Source organism: Hemicordylus capensis, chromosome 7 (assembly GCF_027244095.1).
Source record: "Hemicordylus capensis ecotype Gifberg chromosome 7, rHemCap1.1.pri, whole genome shotgun sequence".
NCBI lineage: Eukaryota > Metazoa > Chordata > Lepidosauria > Squamata > Cordylidae > Hemicordylus > Hemicordylus capensis.
In genome coordinates this window covers 30,775,205-30,794,813 of record NC_069663.1, presented here as the reverse complement: position 1 = coordinate 30,794,813, position 19,609 = coordinate 30,775,205, and the positions used below count along the sequence as shown (strand labels likewise).

At 57.2% G+C, this 19,609-nt stretch overlaps 1 protein-coding gene across 3 annotated transcripts in view; it reads left to right on the top strand.

Annotated features, from left to right (window-relative positions):
• Nucleotides 1-346: 346 nt before the first annotated feature.
• Nucleotides 347-19,609, top strand: part of GRIK3 (glutamate ionotropic receptor kainate type subunit 3) — a 179,193-nt gene continuing 159,930 nt past the window's right edge. The window contains exon 1 of one of the 3 annotated variants that reach the window (XM_053268204.1): nucleotides 347-365. Coding sequence is in view for 2 of the 3 variants with exons in the window: in XM_053268200.1 (XP_053124175.1) it covers nucleotides 2,240-2,381 (142 nt within the window). In the remaining variant the exon portion in view is untranslated. Of the gene's footprint in view, nucleotides 366-1,053; nucleotides 1,197-1,884; nucleotides 2,382-19,609 lie in introns of those variants that run through there. The other 2 variants (XM_053268202.1, XM_053268200.1) reach the window with 2 other exon arrangements.

Genomic DNA, 19,609 nt, shown 5'->3' with positions numbered 1-19,609 from the left:
AATATGTAAATTAGGCCTCCGGATTTTGGGAAGCTTGAATATGGCAGCCCGTCCTGGCGGGAGACGGGCCTGCCGCTCCTGCGGGAGAGCCAGCCGCAGGGGTGCGGGGCTCTCACCGGCGCGCAGCTCGGACCAGGGCCGCCCGCTCCGTCGAAGACCTCAGGCGGCTGCTTTCCGAAGCCTCCCGGGCAGCAGCCCCGCCACTCCCTCCAAGGGGGCGATGCGGTGGCGCGCCAGGAGGGGCGGGCGCCCGGCCAGTGCCTGGCGGAGGGCAGCGAACGAGCCCCCCGCCCTTCGAAGGTGGCCCCGGGCCCGGGAGGAAGCGCGTCGGGCTCCTCCTGCGCCTCTTGCTCTACGGCGCGGCGGTAGGCACCTTCCTGCCCCGAAGTGCAAGTTTCGCCTAAGCGGCCGCGCAGCGCGGCTCTTGGCGGGGCGGCCAACCGCCCGGGAGACCCTGGAGAGAGAGCCGGCTGGAGGGGTGTCGTCGCCTGGGTGGGGGGCGCGGGCTCCTCTCCAGACTCCCGTCGGGACTGGCAACCCAGGAGGCTGCAAGAGGGCAGAGCGTGCCCGCTCCCCCCTGGGGCGCTCCCCAGAGGCCCCATCTCACAGCTGGCGGGCGAGGCGCAGGCGCCCCGCTGTTTCCTTGCCCCGTCGCCTGGATGCGGCCGCCTTGCCGTGCGCGCGCTCCCAGCCAGCCGGACCTCGGCCGTCCTCGAGCCCCGCCGCGCCCCCCGCTGCACGCCCAGCAGGACAGCCGCAGCAGCAAAAGACGGGGCTCGAGCAGCGCCTCTACTGGCCGCCGTGGGGAACGGCGGATCATGCCCGAAGCGTCTTCGTCGGCGCGGGGAGCCAGCCCGCTGGCCTTCCTGTGCCTGCAGCCCGCGCTGGCAGTGCGAGGGGCAGCGCCCTTTCCTCCCGCGAGGTCGGCTCTATCCGCCCCCCCCGCACATTCTGCACCAAGCGCCCCCACCTCCGCCAGCTTCTTGCCTCGCACAAACAGCTTCCCCAGAAAACACGCGCGCTCGTCTACTACGTCCTGCATCCAAGGAGGGGTCCCGATCCGGGGCTCCCCGACTCCTGGGAAGCAGGCCGGCTGCGTTCTCCTTCTCCGGCCCGGGCGGGGAGCTCTCCGGAACTTTGGGAGGACGTGCTGGGGTAGATGCGCTCCCTCCAGGCCGATCCTTCTCCTCCCAGAGGTTAGAGCTCTGCCGCCGCCGCCGCCCTCCTCCTCCTCTGCTGTTGGCCCCATTTCCCCCGGGTTCCTTCTGCAGCGGGGACCGACCTGGCACCACCCAACCGCTGCCTGCCTCCCAGTGGACAGGTTCGGGGGCTCACCCCACCTCCTGCGACTCCCGAGCTGCAGAGGCTCGGGAGCACTCCGCACATGTGCAGAGGCTAGAGGCTCGCTCTCCGGCCTCCTCGCGTGACGTGTTGCGGTTCCACCCCGGAAGGCGCGCGCTCTTGCTCTGTCTCGCTGCGGGAGCCTTGGCCGCCGAGAAGCCGGCGGCCGGGCTCCTCTCAGCCGCTCCCGCTTTTGGTGAGAGAAGCACGCAGCCCAGCGGATGTTCCTCGGGGTTGTCTTACTGTAGCCCGGCCGAGGCTCAGGTCCCCAAATCGATGCAGGCTTGCGAAGGGACCCCGCCGCGGCTGCGAGCATGTGCAGAGTGCCGCCTTTGCCCTCGCCGGCGTCTCCCGCTCGCCCGAGATTAGGGGGCAGGGCTTCCCGCGCAGAGGGCGTGCCTTGAGACCCGGCACCTTTCCGCCGGGACTTGCCTACCTGCCTGCTCGCCCGCCCGCCCGCCCGCCGCCAGCCCCTTGCTCCGCGCTCCCCCTCCCGCCGGCGCCGGCGAACAGCTCCACGCCAGGCTTTGGTGCGAAGCAGGCAGTCGAGAGCAGGCGGCGGCGGCTGCGACGACTGTGGCTCGGGAGGCGCGGCTGCTCTGGACGCAGGGGGGGCTCCGGACGGGAAGGGGCCCAGGAGGGGGGCGCTGGGAGTCGGGCGTGGCGGCAGCGGCGGCGCCCGGTCCTCCTGCGCCGCCTCCTCTTCCCGCCGCCGCCGCCGCTCCTGGAGCCAGTACGATGGTCCCCGCTGCGCCTGGCGCAGGCAGCCCGGAGTGGGACGCGCCCTCGCCGCCGCCGTGCGTAGCCGCCGGGCGCCCTGTCCTCGGCGCCGCCTCGCCGGAGCTGTAGCCGAGCCTCGCCGGAGCCGGGCTGGGGCGCGCCTGCCCGCCCGCCCAGGATGCTGACCTGCTGCCGCCTCCCGCGCCCGCTCCTGCTGCTGCTGGCCGAGTCCTGCGCCGCCGCCGCCGCCGCCGGAGGCTTCCTGGGGCTCGTCTGGCTCCTGCACTCCTGCCACGGGATGCCCCATGTCATCCGCATTGGTGAGGCTCGCGGGGCCGCGCGGGGGCCGGGCCAGTCGCTTGGGGCGAGGGGACGGGGCGGCTAGTGGCTCCTTGGGGCGGGCGGGCGGGAGGGAGGGGGGAGACACAAAGCGGCCCCCACTCGACTCGTCCGTGCGGTCAGTCCTCCTTGGGGAGGGCGGAGGGTGGCGCTGGGGCGAAATGCCTTCCCGGCCGGACTGGCCCGGACCCGACTGCTGTGAGAAGTTGTGGAGTTGCCTTTTGCGCGCGCGCGGAGCTGGGGGTGGGTAGGACAGAGTCCTCCGCGGGGCACTGTGTGCCGGGGGGCCCCCGCGCATTTCTGGACGAAGAAGGGGCCGGGAAGCGGGAGGGTGGCCTTTCCCCGCCGAGAAGGAGTTCGGCTGCCTGGACCCGAGGCAAGGAGAGGCCGCAGTCGGAGGAGGCAGCTGGCAGGAGGCCGAGCCCCCTCATGGGCGCTGCTTGGCCGAGAGGAGGGCCCGCCTGCGCGGAGCGAAGTTGGTGCTCCGGCAGGGCTGCCTTCCGCAGGCAGCGGCTGCTCTCCGGGCGCGCGGGGTAGGCTGCTGCGGGGCTCTGCTTCTGCAGGAGGGAGCAGCCGGCTGCCTCGTGGGCCGGAGGGGCGCGCGCGTGTGTTTGGAAAGTGACCGCTGACACGGAGCCCCCACCCCCGGCGGCTGCCGCCGAGCCAGAGAGTCCGCCGGGCACCTCGGCGATTCGCCCGTTTCAGGAAGAGGCCGGCGGCACAGGCTTCTCGGGCCGCCGTCGCGTGGGTGCCGGTCCTCCCAGGCGGCTCCTTAGGAGCAGAGGAAGCTGCCTCCTACCGAGTCAGACCCTTGGCCCAGCTAGCTCAGGATCGTCTACCCAGACTGGCAGCGGCGTCTTCTCCGAGGTTGCAGGCAGGAGTCTCTCTCAGCCCGACCTTGGAGTTGCCGCCAGGGAGGGAACTGGGGACCTCCTGCACAAGCAGGCAGGTGCTCCTCCCAGAGTGGCTCCCCCTCCCTTCCCCTCCCAGTGTTCCCCCAGGGAGTCTCCCATTCCAGTGCAATCGAGGGCAGGCCCTGCTTAGCAAAGAGGCCATTCATGCGGGCTGCAAGCTCTCCCTCCCCTGCGCCTCTGCTTGACCTCAGGGTTGCCCTGGGGGGCTCAGTGTGCAGTTTCTGGGGCAGCAGCTCCCGCCTGGCCCTGCTGGTGGGTGCAACAGACGGTCCTCCCGCCCCTGCCCTGTTGGAAAGAGAGCCCCGAGAGCTGCCCCCCCCCGGAGAGGGGCTTCTGGGGAGGGGCCCAAGGAGGTGTCCTGGCTTTGGGGCTGTGGCTCTGCCACCCTCCATGCAGGTTCTCGCTGGGAGGGGCTGCTGTGGCCAGGGAGGCCGACAGATGAGCCCCACAGAGGGCGAGCCACTGTGAGGAAAGAGCCCCTCCTCTCCTTGGGCCCCTGGCATGCTTCCTGACTGCCAGCTCAGCACAAGGCCTTCCCTGGCAGGCGCGGCACACGGTTGGCTTGCCCAAGGTGTGTGCCAGACTGCCAGGGAGGGAGACCCCCCCCCCCCGGGCCTGTGGGTGAGGGCAGCAACCGGCAAGTCCTCTGGGAGCCTCCTGGGGCTTCCTCTGCAGGCTGTGAGGCAGATGTAACTGGCCAGCCCAGCTAGTTTTGCAGGGTGGGGGTGGTGTGTGGGGGGGTCTGATGTGGCCCCGGGCAGGCCGCCTGTGTCAGCCTCTGGGTCTGTACGTGGCGGCTCACACGCAGCCTCCCTTTCGATGGCCAGACTTCCACCCTGGGTAGACTGAACTGAGCAGCGCTTGCGGGATTTGGCGTGGGTCAGGATTTGGCCCTCCGTGTGGCCCCTGCAAAGGTGGTGGCTGGGTTCCGTCCGGTGGGGGGACTCTGCTTGGGCTGCAGAAACATCTCGGGGGCTGTGAGAGGGGTGGGCTTCCCAGGCTGGGCTGATTGAAGGCTGGCAGGATTGTTGCCTGGGGAAGCCCACACTTTGAGCCAGGCTCTCGAGCGGGCCTTGGGTGGCCCATAGCTTTTGGAATGGGGGAGGAGGGGGAGCTGCTGCTCTTCTAGAGCAAGTGACCCTCCTCTGGAGGAAGCTGCCGCCCCATGAATCCCACTCGATTCATGCCAAGTGCAGAAATGACTGCAAGAGAGGTCACTGGCATCTGCTTGGAGTCTGTGCCTTGAGCAGCCATGTTGCCTTTGTTGATATGTTGATGGGCTGTGGGTCTAGCCTTGGTTGTAAACATGCCTTGGGCACAATGCAGAGGAGCTGTCTGTGCTTGCCAGGCTCTCTCCCTCCTCTCCTTCTGTTGGGGGGTGGGGGGGAGGCCCAGCCAACCTCCACCTCCAGAGGAACAGGCTTTTTCTGGTGTGTGAGTGTGTGAAGTGGCCCCAGTGACTGTGTAGGGAGAGCCCAGGAGAACTTGGAGTTTGAAACACTGATGGCAGTTTCCTGTTTCGTGGGTTATTTCTGGAGGACCACTCAGGTTGGTGTGGTTGTACCATTTTAGATTTGAATGTGCACACAATTTTTTAAAAAAATGTCTTGCACTTTGGCTTTTTAGGGCTTCTTTTGAAGCTGGGTGCAAGGATGTGTGTGAAATAAGCGTGTCCGCCATATTTGAGAAAATGCTTTTCCATGTAAAAGTCTCCCAGTAGAGCCCTTCTTAAAATGCCAAATGTGAAGAGGAAGTTGAAAAGACAGAGTGACAAGCGAATTTGTAGCAACTGCAGCAATTTCATGTTGCGATCAAAGTCAGCGCCCTGTTCTCCTCCTGCCGTTCTGTCATCTTTCCTTTTTAGGAATGCAACCATTTCCTCCCCATTTTCCTGATTTAATTTCTTTGTCACTCCATGTTAACTTATAATATCTGATTTAATAAACTGAGAGGCAGAAGAGAGTTCTTAAAAATGAAGAAGCTTGTGACAACCATGTAAATAATTTCAAAGCTTGATCCTGGAAAACAAAAAGATTTGCACATATTAAAAGCTTGGAATGTGGGCAAGAGACCTTTGATTCTATGCAGCAGCCCAGAATTTTGATCCCCCCCCCAATCATTTTTTGTCTCATTGAGAAAAATTTCTTACTATTTTCCTATATTGTTTGAGTTTGAAGTGATCAGGTTTAATGCTGTATCTATCCGATGCAAAGGAAGTAAGGCACTATTTTTAGCGGAACATATTTAGGTTTTCCAGTGCAATTGTTGTATCGTTTTAAGCATGACTTTATTTTTAGTGCAATGTATTATCCCTGGTACAGATGGGATTTCAGTTGCAGGAATATGGCGTGTAAAGCAACAGGGTGTGAATCGGAAATAGCCGAACTGCCGTGGTCGGCGGTTGGTGTAACCAAGGCGGCTTCCAGCAGCCTGCCTGCGCTTTTGTTCTTGGGAATGAATGTCTGTCGTTTCTCATCCGGCGCAATCTCTTAAGCGCGTTTCTTGGCTGCCCTTTTGTCAGCCCAAGTCGAGCAGCCTTGCCAGGGGGTGGGGGAGGGCTCCGTGGCCCCCATGCCGCCTTCCACCCAGCCTGTGACAGCCCATCGCTTTTGGCACAAGGCAGAAGGCCTTGACAGAGGAGGTGGCAAACGCCCTTCTGTGGTATTCAGCCTTCAGGTGGGTCTGCTTGATATTTCGAGTGCTGTGGCAGATAATTCATCTGAAGATAATTCCGCTGATTCAGTTCATATTCTGCTTGGTTGAGAGGAGGTCCAATATTTGCAAAGGCTGAAAGGGGAAGGGGTGGGAGGAGAAAGAGTCCAAGCCCTTGTCAAGGGCTCTGGATTTGGGTAAAACTGTAACCTCGCATTGTCATGGATCTTTGTGTTCCTGCGGGTGGCGAGAACGTCATTCCAGGGCATGACTGCCTGGCCTTCTGTCACCTTGCCGCCTTTTGCCGTGCAGGTTGTGGCTTGGACTTGAATGGGGAAACTGGGCTGGATCCAGGCGGGCACCTTGCCAAACGGTAGTAACAAGTAGCCCCCGAGTGCTCATGTCGACAGCAACCTTCTGTCTCCTCTGCTTATGGGAACATGGTGTCGGTGTGTGTGGCTTGCAGTTGTGTTCTGCAGATTGCCTGTTTTTCAGGAAGTATCTTTTATTGCGGTGCATCCCCAGCAAGGAAGGGAGATTTTGCTGTTGGCATCAGTAGAGCTGGGATGAGGGCCACAATTCTGGTTTTGAAACAAACAGGCTGAAATTGGAGATGAGTTATGCTGATTTGTGAATGAGAATAGAGGTTGTGCCATCAATTGTTTGGATAATCTACAAGTAATGCAGAAGGGAAGCATGTGGGTGGTTGCAGTCGGCTGAAATAAAATAGTTCATTGATTATTTTACAGAAATGCATTGTGAACAAATTCAATTCATAATTATATTTCCTTGAGAGGTAGGCTTATTATTATCTGGACTTCTTGTTCTGTTTTTCTTTTCTAGAAATGGCATTTCAGTTTCCCTGCCACCACAAAGAGACTTTAGCAGCCTCTCCCTCCCCACTCCCCAAAATAATGATTTCACTGTTGAAGACTAAGCATGCAATTATGTCTATTTATTATTGTTCTGGGATCCAGTTGGGAGAAAAATATTTAAATGCTGTTTTATTTGGCTTGGTTGCAATTAATAACTTAGGAAAAATCTTGTTTCAGGAGGTGGCTGGAGAGAGCAATTTTGGATGTATTTGGTACATATGGACCTGAGAGTATGGGTTTGGAGTTCAACAGGTGAAGTCCCTGGCATGTGCAGGGGTGCGTGTGTGTGTGATGGAGAGCTGTGTTGAAAGTTATCTGGAGCAGAGAGGTCTCACATGCCAAGCCTTTCACCACCCAGAGCTCGTGTGCCAGGGCTGCATCCCAAGCTCTTTTGAGTGGAGCTTCTCTTGCTGCTGCACCCAGGGATTGATCCCGCAGAGGTCCACCAGCCTGCTCAGCCTGCCTGGCAATGCTTCTGGGCTAGTTTTGTCTCCGTGTAAACCTGGAGTGGTGTGTTGAAAAAACCATGGCTTGCCTTCTTATTTGCAGAAGCACAATTGAAAATCGATGCTATTGAAGAGAAGCTGTTGCGGAAATGTTTGCCAGATCAGGGGTGATCTTGTCAGGAGAATTCTGCAGGATTAGGCTTCTGGGTGAGGGCGACTCAGTCGTTTTACATCTGTGCAAGCAAGCAAGCAAGGAATCCGTGTGGCGCTTCCTTTGCTGAAGTTGCGATTCTGTGTGTTACCACCACAGCTAAGCGGGCCCTGTGCCTTCTCTAAGTTTGTGACTCGGCGAGTGCAAAGCCGTGAGAAAGCCCTTTCGGCAGCCGTGGTGGCTGTTGATACGATAAAGCGCTGCTGTACAGGAGCAGACGCAAAGTGAATGAAGATCAATATGTCTCTTCTCCCCCCTTGCCCTCCCCACACAAAGCAAATAGCTTCAGACAAGTGGTTTCTTGCCACCTGGGAATGAAACAGCCGAGTTAGAAAACATTAACTTGAGGAACTGTCCCTGCCAGCTCAGAAATTCCAGATGCCTTTAAAAAAAAAAAAACTTTAATCAGAGGTGGAAGCAAACAGAATGAAACGCAAGTCTGTTCATATTCAGGCCAACTTACAATGGAAGAGTTGACATCAGGCTAGGTCTGAAAGTGCGTTGTAGCTCTGGCAGGGGCAGGGAGAGAAAGTGTGTGGTGGAGCGGGGGAAGAAACCTTTTTTTGGACACAGGAATATTTAAAATGCTGCAAACCTTTCGTGCCCCACAGAGGTGTTCTTCCTTCCTAAGGAACCAGCGGGGAAATCACGGCAGTGCTAAGGTCTGCTTACGGAACAAAAGAAGCCGAAATTCTGTAGGCAGACTCTTGCGTTTAGGCTTTGCTGGGCGGGATGTAGGCTACAGAGAGCCTCTCCAAAAGCAAATCCGGCGATAAAAATGCTCTGCTGCCTTTGGGAATATAACCGCCAAGACTGAGACATGCCAGTCAGTGTTTACATGTGTGGCCCCTAATAAAAAAAGATACCCTTTTAATCCCATTCTGTAATGTGAATCTAAATTCTACATAAGCTAAAAATGTACACAGGATTGCATTGACTCCTTTCTGCTTGCTATCTTGCACTGACATTATTTAGACGGTGCCAGAGAGACTCAAAGGGTCTCTTAAAGTCGTGAATGAAAAGGGCCCCCCTGACTCGCAGGGCTCGGCAGGGTGAATCTGTCGATTGGGAGTGAAGCTCTTCAGGGACACAAAGGAAAGGGCCTTTTCTTCACTGCAGACCAGGTTGTGGAAGTCTTGGCCCCCGGAGAGCCCGCTGACCATCTGTTTCGGCCGCGGGTCAAAACGGCCCCATTTACTGTGTGACCTTTTATGGGATGACTTGGCAGATCTTGGTTGCTCCAGTTCTTCTTTGGTTTGGTTGTTGCTGGTTATTGGTTTTTGGTTTTTTTGGCGGCGGGTTGGGGGTGGGGTGGGGAGGTGGGTTTAAATGTTTTGCTGCAGGACCAGTTGATTGTTAGCTGCCCTGAGGATCCGGTGGGATGGGCAGTGGGGGACGTGATGTGCGAGCTTCTAACAAAACAAAAAACAAAAGGAGAGCAAAATCTGCTTGCCTGGCTCTGATGGGCCAGGTAGACCTTTCAAGTCCTCTTGATACTACCAAGTCGGGTTTTTCTCTTAAATATGTAACTCTTCGATGTTCCATTTTTCTTATGTGTTCTCTATGTATATATGCCTGTCCTTTTAAAATCTGGATTTTATCTGCTGTGATCATTTTTAAAAAAAAGTGTACACATGATTGTGTGTGTTTCTTTTGTGTCCTTTGCTGCTTTGTTTATGACTTGTGGTTGGAACGATAAAAGCATTACTTTGGCAACTGCTACAAATCAGTCAAAATGAAATGATGGAATTATGTTTGCCAGAGTGGAGTGATTAAGCAAAGCATCTGTTCCCTTGGCATATGCAGAGAGGCCCCCCCCGCCCCCATCCCACCTAGCGCCTGCCCCTCCGAAGGTTTTCCCTTCTGATTGATTTCATATCCGGCTCTGGACACTTCCTGAATTCTTTTCCAGCAGGGCTTGTACTCAAGCCTGGGTCCCCAGAGGTCGTTCGACTCCAACTCCCACCATCCTCTGCCACCCTGGTGAAAGGTCCGAGAGCCCCAGTTACACTGCAGTCCCCGAGGAGGAGGACTGTCTCTGGGTGGGGTCATGGATGCTCCTCCAGGCCCTCCTGCCTCCTCGCTTGCTCAAGCCTGACCACGGTTTGTGGTTTGGAGGCCACGCAGCACCGGGTGATTTTTTTGGGGGGGGGGGATGTCAGCTGACCTTCCCTCCTTGTGGCAGGTGAATTGAATGGCTTTATCCTGGGGGCTCCCTTGAGAAGCATGGCTGGCTGCAGAAGAGGCTGTGGTTGTTGTGGGGTCCGGAAAGCCTCAAGCCGCAAGTCCGGAGGGAAAGCAGAGCTGCCTCTTGCCCAGCAAAGTGGTTCTGCGTCGGAGAGGGCTGCTGCTTCAGAGGCCGCTGCTTGGTTCGAGGATGACACGGACCAGGCTGGCTTGGCGGGGGGAGAGTCCAGGCCTAGAATGGCTTCTCTGCACAGGGAGGGAGGGATGTCCTGGGGCCTGGTGTGCTGGGCGCCCCGGCAGTCGGCTGTCTTGCCGCTCTCTGATCTGCACCAGGAGGTTCGTGGTGTCGGTGATGTTCTCCCCTGATCTCTTGCCGCTTTGCACTTGGCGTTTCTGGGACCTGCCTCTTCTGCATGGGGCTGGAGGAAATGCCGCGTTCTTGTGGCCCTGCCTCCCTCTTCTTGCCCCTTTCACCCGCCAGCTCTTCCAAATAAAAGCTCTGGCGATGTTAACCAGGCCCCAGAGCGGTGGACAGAAGCAGGGGCTGGAAGGCGACGGGTGCGTCCGTTGCAGCCAGCCAGCAGAGGGCAGTGTGTTTTGAGGACGTGGCCAGCGGAGCCTGGTTTTCTGCCCCTCCCCGGCAAGCCCAACCTGTGCCTTGTAGCCTCCCTTTGCAGCTGCAGGGCAATGCTTCTCCTCTTAGCAGTGGTGGCTCATCCCCACTGCCTTCCTCGAGTGGGGCTGCTGAGCCAAAGTGGGTGCTGCCAGAGCCTGGCAGACCTGGGGTATGTGTGTGTGGGGTGGCGGCGGCGGGGGATGCATTCACCCCGTCTTAGGCTTCTGCAGTCTATTGTGCACAGCCTCTTCCAGATTCCGGTTGGTTTTGATACCGTGCCCTGGAAGCAATCAGGTGTGTTCTGTTTTCCCTGGTGCATCACCACCAAGCCCCTCCCCTCCCCAACTGTTTGGAATCCTCTGACATGGAGGACAGAGAGAAAGAGGTTGCAGTTGGGGGGCTCAGAAACCAGATGTTAATCTTCTTCCTGCTTGCCGGCTGGAGTTGTCGGGAGATGTTGGCAGAGGCCTGCTGCAAGGGGCCCACAAAGGTTGGCTGGCCTGGGCCACATGCTGGGTGCCACTCCCCCACCATCTCTGGCACATCTCCCAGCTCCAGGGTTGGAACTCGAGAGTGGGGTGGGGCTGAGGATGGCCTCCACAGCTGTGGGAGTGGAGCCCACTCGGTTCTCCCACTGGGAGTGGACCACTGGGACCTGCTTCATCTGGCCTTGCAAGCAGCGGGGGGGGGGGGGGGGAGAGAATGCACCCCAGAAGAGATCGAAGCCTAGGAGCACTTGAGAGGAAGCTGAGCCTCTGTGAGAAGTGTGTGTGTGTGTGGTGGGGTGATGAGCTGGATTTCCTCGGAGCGGATTCTGCTGCAGAGGAAGGGGTCCTAAGAGGTGCCCAAGGAGGGTTCCTGGTTTCCAGTAGCCGCCAGCCAAGGGCATATGCTGAAGAACATGTGCTCAAAGCCACAGGGGTTGCCAGGGGGTTGTGAGCAGCAGCAGCAGCAGCTGGTCCAAACGAGTTCAAGTCTGCCTGTTCCTGGGAGTCGCTGCTCAGCAATGGCTCCCGAAAGGTTTCCAAATCCGCCCCCCCCCAGGTTAGACGCAGCCCAAATGGCCCCCCTCCAGCCTGCGGTGGTTAGAATTCTCTCTCCCTTGCCCCATTTCCCTAAAGCTTGCTGCAGAGAGCCACGTGTGGGGCACCCCGTCCATCCTGGCTTCATTCTGTCCCCAATCCGGCCGCCTCAAGGCGTCTTCCTGCTGAAGTCGCTTTTGTGAAGCTGCCTCCCCTCAGCCTCGGGGATGGACGGTGCTGCTGCTGCTGCTGCTGCTCTGTGCCACTTGCATCAGCCGCTGGTGAGGAAGGCTGCTACTGGCTCCCCGGCCCAGGCTGAGATGGGTGTGTGTGTGTGGGGGGTGTGCGTGTGGGGGGGTGTGCGCGAGGGAGGGAGGGAGGGAGCATTGCCAAGTGACAAGCCGGGCGAGGGCAAGTGCGGGCTGCTTCTAGAGGCACCAAAGTGGATCACGACGAGAACAGCAATGCCTGATGTAGGTTGTGTGTTTTCCGGTTTAATAAATAGACGGCTGTCATCTTTTGTCTCTTGCAATAAAACAGTAAATAAAATATGGAATAAGTCACAAGCTTTGCTGAGCTAGGGAGGCCCTCTGGGGCTTGGCGTCAGACTTGCCTGTTACTCTTCTGCAGTGAATTAGCGCACTCGGGGAGGCAGCCCTGAGAGTGGTTGTGCATCCCACCGTCTGTCGATGCCGTGGGAGCTTCAGGGTAGTGGGCTCAGGGAACTTGCCCAATGGCTGCAGCAGACGCCGCTCACTGACGATGGGACTGAATGGATGAGCAGTGTGTGCGTATCAGGTGGGTTTCCAGGGCCCTGGCATGCTTTTTGTAGGGACGTGCTTGTATTTCCAGAAGTGGTGCCAGTATTTGCCAAGTCTCTGCAGGTGAGAACTGTTTGTTTCAGTCCGGAGACATGATCAGCCCCAAACACTGGTGCTCAGACTGGCTGTGGAGGATCCACGCTGCTGCTAACACGAGACACAGATTGGCCCGGAAATTGCTAGTTTAACCGCTGCCACCGAGCAGCCTTTTGTGCTCTAGGCTGAGTCTACCATAACAGCCTTTCAAACTTCTGTTGCAAAAACAATCTTGGGTAGAGTGACCTATAAGATGTTAGGATTCCACTCTATTCCTCACTTGGAATTCTGTGTGCAGTTCTGGGCCCCACATTCCAAGGAGGATTTTTAGAAACTGGAATGGTTTCAGAGGAGGGCAGCCAAGATGGGGTGGGGTCTGGAAACCAAGCCCCACGAGCAGCAGTTGAAGGAGCCCCACACGAGCTTAGTCTGGGAAGGGGAGAAATGCCACCTCCCAATGTCTGAAGTTGGGTGGCAGAGGGAGTGGGCATGGGAGGGAGGTGGGAGGTCCACTCCCACCTGGCAGAGGGAGTGGACCGCCCAATGTTGGGCGGCAGAGGGAGTAGACCTGTTCTCTGTTGCTAATGGGGCAGGACAAGAACCAAGGCGTTGGGATGGCCGGGAGCAGATACGGGCCAGGCAGTAGGAGGAGCTTCCTGACTGGAAGAGCTGGTGGCCAGTGGAACAATCTGCCTCTTGCAAGGCTGGCTTATCCTCTGCTGGAGGTTTTCAAACTGAGTCTCAGGAGCTTGGTGGCAGATTCCTGTCCTGCGGCAGATGCTGCTCCTCCAGTTCTCCTCTTTCGTAGTGAGCGGATTCTTCTCCTGAGCATGGGGCTGGGCTAGGGGGCTTTGAAAGCCCCTTCTAACCCTGGAATTCCATGACCCTGCAGAGCTCTTCCTTCCAGGTGTTTCTGCTCCACGGCACACGGCAAGGAGAGCCCTACGGCCCGCTCTGGGGAGTTCTGCTCAAGACGCTGGCTTGTGCCTTTGTTGTTCCTTTGGGGTGTCCCCTTCTTTAAAACTAGCTAGGTCATGTGGAGAGGGCTGCCAGGGTGCTCTGACACCTGGCTGGTGATTCCCACCTGCACCCTGACCCTTCTGTACCACATCTTCCCTGGTCAGCTCCCAGGTACTGCATTCCTCTCGAGCCTGAGGGGCTTGGGACGGCCATGGCCATTGTCCGGGATTATGGGGAGTGCTTGCCCCACATCTTGGAAGCCAGGGGCCTTGAGTGACTTGGCCCCTCCCCGCCGCTGGTGTCTTCAAGTGGAGGTGGGGGAGGCACTCCAGCCAGCTCCCAGGCGCTTGTGTGGTTTCCCAGGGGCTGCCTCCAGTGGACTTCTCTTCACGGCAGGGGGAGAATGGTCTGCTTCCCAGTGGTGCACAGCAGGCCCCATCTGCTTGGTGCTTAGATGCCCCGAAGAGCCCCACAGTCTCGGGCTCCTTGCCTTGAAGCTAGCAAGCTCAAGCAGGCGCATCGCAGGCTGAGGAGGCAGAAGGGTCTGGGGAGAATTCAGTGGTAGGGAGCAGGGATTGTGGGTGGCTGGACAGGCAAAAGGGCTTGCAGAAGCTGGTCTGGAAGAAGGCAGGGGAGGGGTCTGCAGGGGCAGCCTGTGCTGAGCGAGGGTGTGGCCCCCTCTGGGCCAGGAAGAAGGAAGTGGGGGCGGGAGGGGGGGAGGAGGAGGAAGGGGCAAAGGAGGAGCATGGTGGGGAAGGGGGAGTCCTACAGGACTTGGCCACTCATTCAGAAGCCGTGCTTTGAGGACAGCCTTCAAAGAGTCCTGTCCAGTTTCCACATCTCCAGTTGATGCCAACGGAGTTCTAACGACAGCAGGCGTCCCTTTGCACATGCTGGTGATGGGGCCGGAGCCTTCTGGGTGAGAGCTGGGAGGATCAAGATTGTCACACGGCAAGCCAGGCAGGCGGAGGCCCTTGAGGAGCCGGAAAGTGCTCTTCTCCAGGCGCAGCCGGCAAGCTGGAGCTCAGCAGGAGGGTGCACACCCTGGCCCAGGGGAGACCTGTGGCCAAGACTGGTGGTGCCCGTGGCCCCGATTCCCAGGCTGGAGCCCTGGGCTCCTGGTCCTGCCTGCGTGTCTCTGCAGGTTCGGGCTTCACTGGGCTAGCAAGGCAGGTGGCTGTGCCCTCTGAGTGGCAGTTCCCAGCTCAGAAGTCGGACATAACCCAAAGGACGCCGTCCAATCATCACCAGCCTTTCCAAGCCTCGCCCACCCGGTGTGTGTTTCAGCTGCTACGAGGGCCCCTGCCAGGACGCGTTGGGCTTCCTGGAGTACCAGATAATCCGCCCTCCCAACCTTCTCGCGCACCTTCTCCCAGGTACCAGGTGTCTCCCAGGTACCGCGAATTTCATCACTGATTTGGTTCCTCTGCTTTCATTTTAGTTACCACCAAAGTATCTAAGCACTGTTGGTTAACACCAGAGAGTCCGCTCATAGTTCCCATATAAAAGTCCCCATTGGTTTATTAGTGGTTAAGGCTGTCATTAGTGAAAAGTGTCAAACTTTAGAAAATCCCTTTTTTGACATGCAAGTTGATGTGTACGTGTGTCCAGCACTTGCTCTCCATCTCCCTTAATAAAATGTCTTTATTGGACTTCTGCTGTGCCTCTTGTTTTCTCTATTGAGGTGTAAGTTAACATATTATAATGATCATATTTGCATCAGTGTTTCAGAAAAGTGAAGAAGTATCAGTGGGAAAATTGATTAAAATAAATGATTTAAATCGAGGTCTTCTCTTGGTGATTGAAATCATGAATTTTTTGTCAAGAGAAAATTGCCTTTGTTTAAACCAATTCACCCTGTCAAGGCATGCCATTCATTTGGCCAAGAGGGGGAAAAGGTTTTTTGTTTATTTGGCGGGGTGGGGTGGCTTGTACAAGCGAATATACAGGTGTATCAACAGGAGTATTGTGAAGTTAAAATAGGGCGATGGTCCTTGTCTCCTCCAGAGCAGTTTCGACTTTAGTGGCGCTTCCGCAGCCCCTGTGGGGGCGGCTTCTGGGGGCCGCTGTGAAACCAGCAGAGAAGATGGAGGAAGCGATTGTAACAGGAGCTCTTGTGGGCTCCCACTCGCTTCATCAGAGGCACACCGTGGAAGCCTCAGTGGGCAGGGGTGTATGCACATATAATACAGGCGCATACACATGTGCGCCTGCGTTAACAAGCATGTAAGTGTTTGTTTTTCACAGAGCACATTTTGAAGTGGCACCTGCACAAACTGAAGTTAAGTCGGAGCTCAGTATTTCAAATCCCCACTTGAAAAATGCAGCCCCCCCCTTCCTTTTAGAAACCAAAATGTAAATCTCAAGGTTTTATCATCCGGAAGGCAGCCTGGATAAAGGAGGAAACCTTGCGAGTTGTTACTTTGCACAGATCCTTGAGTTCCCCTGTGCTGCTTCCAAGGAGGCAGGTATTGATATGGATCAGACCCCTCTCTTCTATGGAACATGGAGATGTGTGGAGGGGAGCCTTGATTTGTCAGCCGGGGCCCCATTTTGGAATTCCTCCCTTTCAGTTAGAAGGAACCAGCTAGCGGGCACAAAGAAACACCCTCCCCCCACTCTAGTTAGCACATCCAGTTGGGTTTGGGTCCAGTGGCGATGCAGAAAGCACGGTCTTCATGCTCCACCCATTGCCGCCATTGTGGCACCTTGCCTTGGTCTGGCTTCTGGTGACTGGCTTTGGGCTGGCGGGTGGCGGCAGTGCAGGCTGTGAATGCCTACGGCTTACCTGTTCTAAGTAGATTTGAATTTTTCTGTGCATGCAGCCGGGAGATGTACCCCACCCCCGGATTTGGGGAATGGGTGAACACAGTGCTTTGAGATCCAAGTTCTCTTCTCACTTGCCCTCTCTCTTCTAACCACCCCCACCCCACAGTCAGCATTCCCTGGAAGAGGTCTGGGGCCACGGAGTGCTACTGACCAAAGCCACGTCTCGGATGGTCTCTCATTTGGGGTTCTGCTCTCAAGGGAATGCACGCCACCCTGCTTTCTCGCAGCCGCCTCCCCGGCCCTGTGCCATGCATGGATGAGGAAGTGGGTGGCTTCTTAAGAACTTCCCAGTGCTGAGCTGTCTTTGCACCTGGAGCCAGCGACAGGTTGCTGCTCACCTTGTGCTGGCCAGAGTTGCCTTCTCTGCCCACTGCAGTCCTGCTTCCTCCCCTTCCCACTCACTTTTTCCTAACTCTGCCTTCGTAGGGCAAGTCATGATTTATTGGATAATCCATTTCTTTATCCCCCTAATGCTTTCGAGCAATCCATCAATGCCAGAGCAAGAGATCCAGCCTGCAGTTTCCGTTCTCTGTTGTGTGACCTGAGGGTAGTGTGGTGAGCCTGGCTTGGAGGTTTCCATGCCCCTCAACCCTTGGCTTCCCTCTTCCAAGGTCTTTATGACACACCACAGATGCCCACCATGTGGCCTGAGAAGACGGTTCATTGTAGGACTGAACTGGGAGTTGGAGGTGAGCAAATTTGGAGGAAAGGGAGGAGAGGCTGAGGCCACACACGCCTCCTTGTTCAGGTGGCCTGTGAATGTGTGTGTGCTGTCCACGATGGCAGGACAGGGCATGTGGTGCTGCTGGGGCCACAGGAAAGGGGCGCCATGCTAGGGGCCACAGGGGATGCCCCTGCTTTGGTGGTCAGTAGGCCGGTGTCCAGGACCCCTGGGCTCCCTGACAGAGAGGACAAGTGCCTTCTGGCCCCACTGCTGAAGACTGAGAGTCCTGTGAAGACTTGGTATTGTTCAATCTCAATCCATCAGGCTAAAGATTGTGAGTGGGGTCTTGGTGCCTCTTGAGCAGTGTTCTCCAGGGCGAGGCCTGGGAGTCCGTGGGGGCTCCTGTTGCCTGCAAGTGCAGCCCACTTATTCCTTGATTATTGGGCCTGTGTGGAACTTGGGCTGAATATGCCACTCTGTCCCCGGCACTGCTCAAAGGCTTCCGGCGCCAGTGCAGAGTGCTGCCCTTGGCCCAGCTCTGGGTTGGGGGAGGCCTTTAAGAGCCCTCTGAACCCCAGCACCATCTTGGGAGGCATGCCCGCTGCCCTGAGAGCTAGAAAGCACCGGGAAGGGCTGCCCTTCCCGTGGCCCAGGCACACCTCGCGGGATGGCCTGGGGCCTCGAGAGGCTCCCTTTCTCTCTTGGGCAAAGGGCAGTGCTTTGCGTGGGCCTCTGACACGGAACGTGTTTTGCCCAAGTGGCCCCTGCTTGGGGACTGCTCTGGAGGTTGGAGGAAGTGGGCGCCCCTAGGGGCCAGCTTGGCACAGCAGGTGCGATGAGTTCTGAGTCCAGATCCTCTTGCTTTGCTGGGTTTGGAGGACATCCCGAATCTGGTGTGGCTTCTGCAGAGCCTTGCCTGTGGTTCTCCCAGCAGCTCTTCCTTGGCCTTGGCTCAGTGATGGGGCAGGGGGCTGTCGTTCTGTGGGCTGCAACCCTGCCTGACATGCAGAAGGCCCCAGGTCTGGTTTCTGGCCGCTTCACCAGCCCCTCCTTTGTCTGAAACCGTGGGGTGTGGCCAGGTCAGTGCTGTTGCCCTGCCTTCCTCAGGCCGGGCTTCTAGCCTCTTGCCCCCTGACAGTGCCTGCCTGCACGGGCCGTGGCCCTTTCCTGATCCCTGGCTGGAGCTTGATGGGGGAGTGCAGTGCTGAGCCTCTTGTGCTGGCTCTTTCTGGGGAGAGGCAGGGGACGTTCTGCAGGGAAAAAATTGTCTCTGTTCCGAAAGCAGAGGCACTCGGGATCCAGACCCGGTTAGTTGTGACAAAGCACCTCGCAGGTCAAGGAGACAAGGAAGTGGGGGCTGGCTTGCGTGTCACCAATTGCAGTGGGAGGTAGTCATGACCAACTTGGATCCTGCCCACTGTACCCTAATCAGCTGGCGGAAGTCAAGGAGATGCAGTCATGGATTCGTTGAGGCAGTGCAGGGGCAGACCTGCCTGAAACCTGCAGCAAGGCTAGTGCCGAGGTTGGTCTGCATCCCATCACTCCACAGGTGGGAGCGTGGCTGCTGCCTGTGCCTGAGCCAGCCTCGCCCTCCACTCGGGTCGCCCTTCTTCTTGTCAGTGGCGTGTGGGCCGTACCAGGCCCAGCTCTTCAGTGGCTTGCGTTGGGAGGCTGAGCTTTGAATTTACAAGAATGCAGTTTTTCATGAAGTTTCTTTCACTAGACCTGGGAGAGGGTGGGTGGGGGGAACTATGGAATGGAAGTCAGCAAATGGTTCAGAATAGCGCCCCCCCCCCCCCCGCCCAGAAGTCTTTCCTACTCTGCTGCTGCTCACACAGGGCCAATTTGTGTTCTCTGTTTTGCTTGGTTGAAAGTTAAGCTAGAATAATGTTACTGTTTGCTCTATTTTGTTATACTGAAATATTAATGTTGCTTTGGATATTTGATTTTGGAGTGGAACCATTTCCTTTCCCTGCTGCGTGGCTGTTTTACATTTTGAGTACCTGGCTTCTGGGGCCGGATCCATTTCTTCCAATTAGAGAGAAAGCAAATTGCGCACTAAAAGCTGTAACCCAGCCCAATTTGCATCTCATTATCCATAATACTGTCCATTATGAATTCACATTTAATTTTAGTACTTTTTTTGGAGGAGACTCTAAACCTAATTAAATCTTTCTCTTTCTCTAGGAATAGGATGCTTCCCCCCCCCCCGCACCCCTAAATGCCCGTCTTGTGCTAGCTGAAATAACAGATGAGGCTGGAGAGAGAACGAACACACACACACACACACACACACACACACACACACACACACACACACACAATTTTTGAAATTATAGCCTTGGCAGATGTACTCTGCCAGTGCCTCTCATCTTGCTTTTAAATAATAGCCTTGCTTTGTCACTCTAATTCTGCTAATGCTGGCCCAACCAAGCCCTAATTTTGGAAATTAAATGGCTTTCCTGCTCAGCTTCTGCTGTGAAGAGCAGAGTCCTTTTCTCCTGGCTCCCATCTCCCTGGCTGGCGGTGGTGAGCCCAACTGGACTTCTGTTCACAGACAAGCAGCTTTTCTCCAAAGGTGCAGCAGCTGCTGCTGCATTCCCCTCCAAGGACTTGGGCGGAGATGGGGAGGGCCGGCAACCCCCCTTTTGACTCCTGGCCTGGTTGTGGCGAGCAAGAGATGGGAAGGCGGGAGGGTGATGCCTGGCCCGGCCGGGCTCTTCCCTACAGAGGCCTGCATGACTCAGAGGGAGCCCTCCTTCGGTGTGTCCCCAGACCAGCAAGGAAGCGCTCGGTCTCCAGAAACCTGGCAGGCCAGCACAGGAGGATGCCTGGCTGGCGGGGGGGGGGGGCTCGAGCCATCTCGCCTGACACCCTGCCCTGCTGTATCCGAGGAGAAAGCCTTGCAGGGAACGGGAAAGAGGAGGGGGAAGACAGGCCTGTGTGTGTGTGTGTGTGTGTGTGTGTGTGTGATCT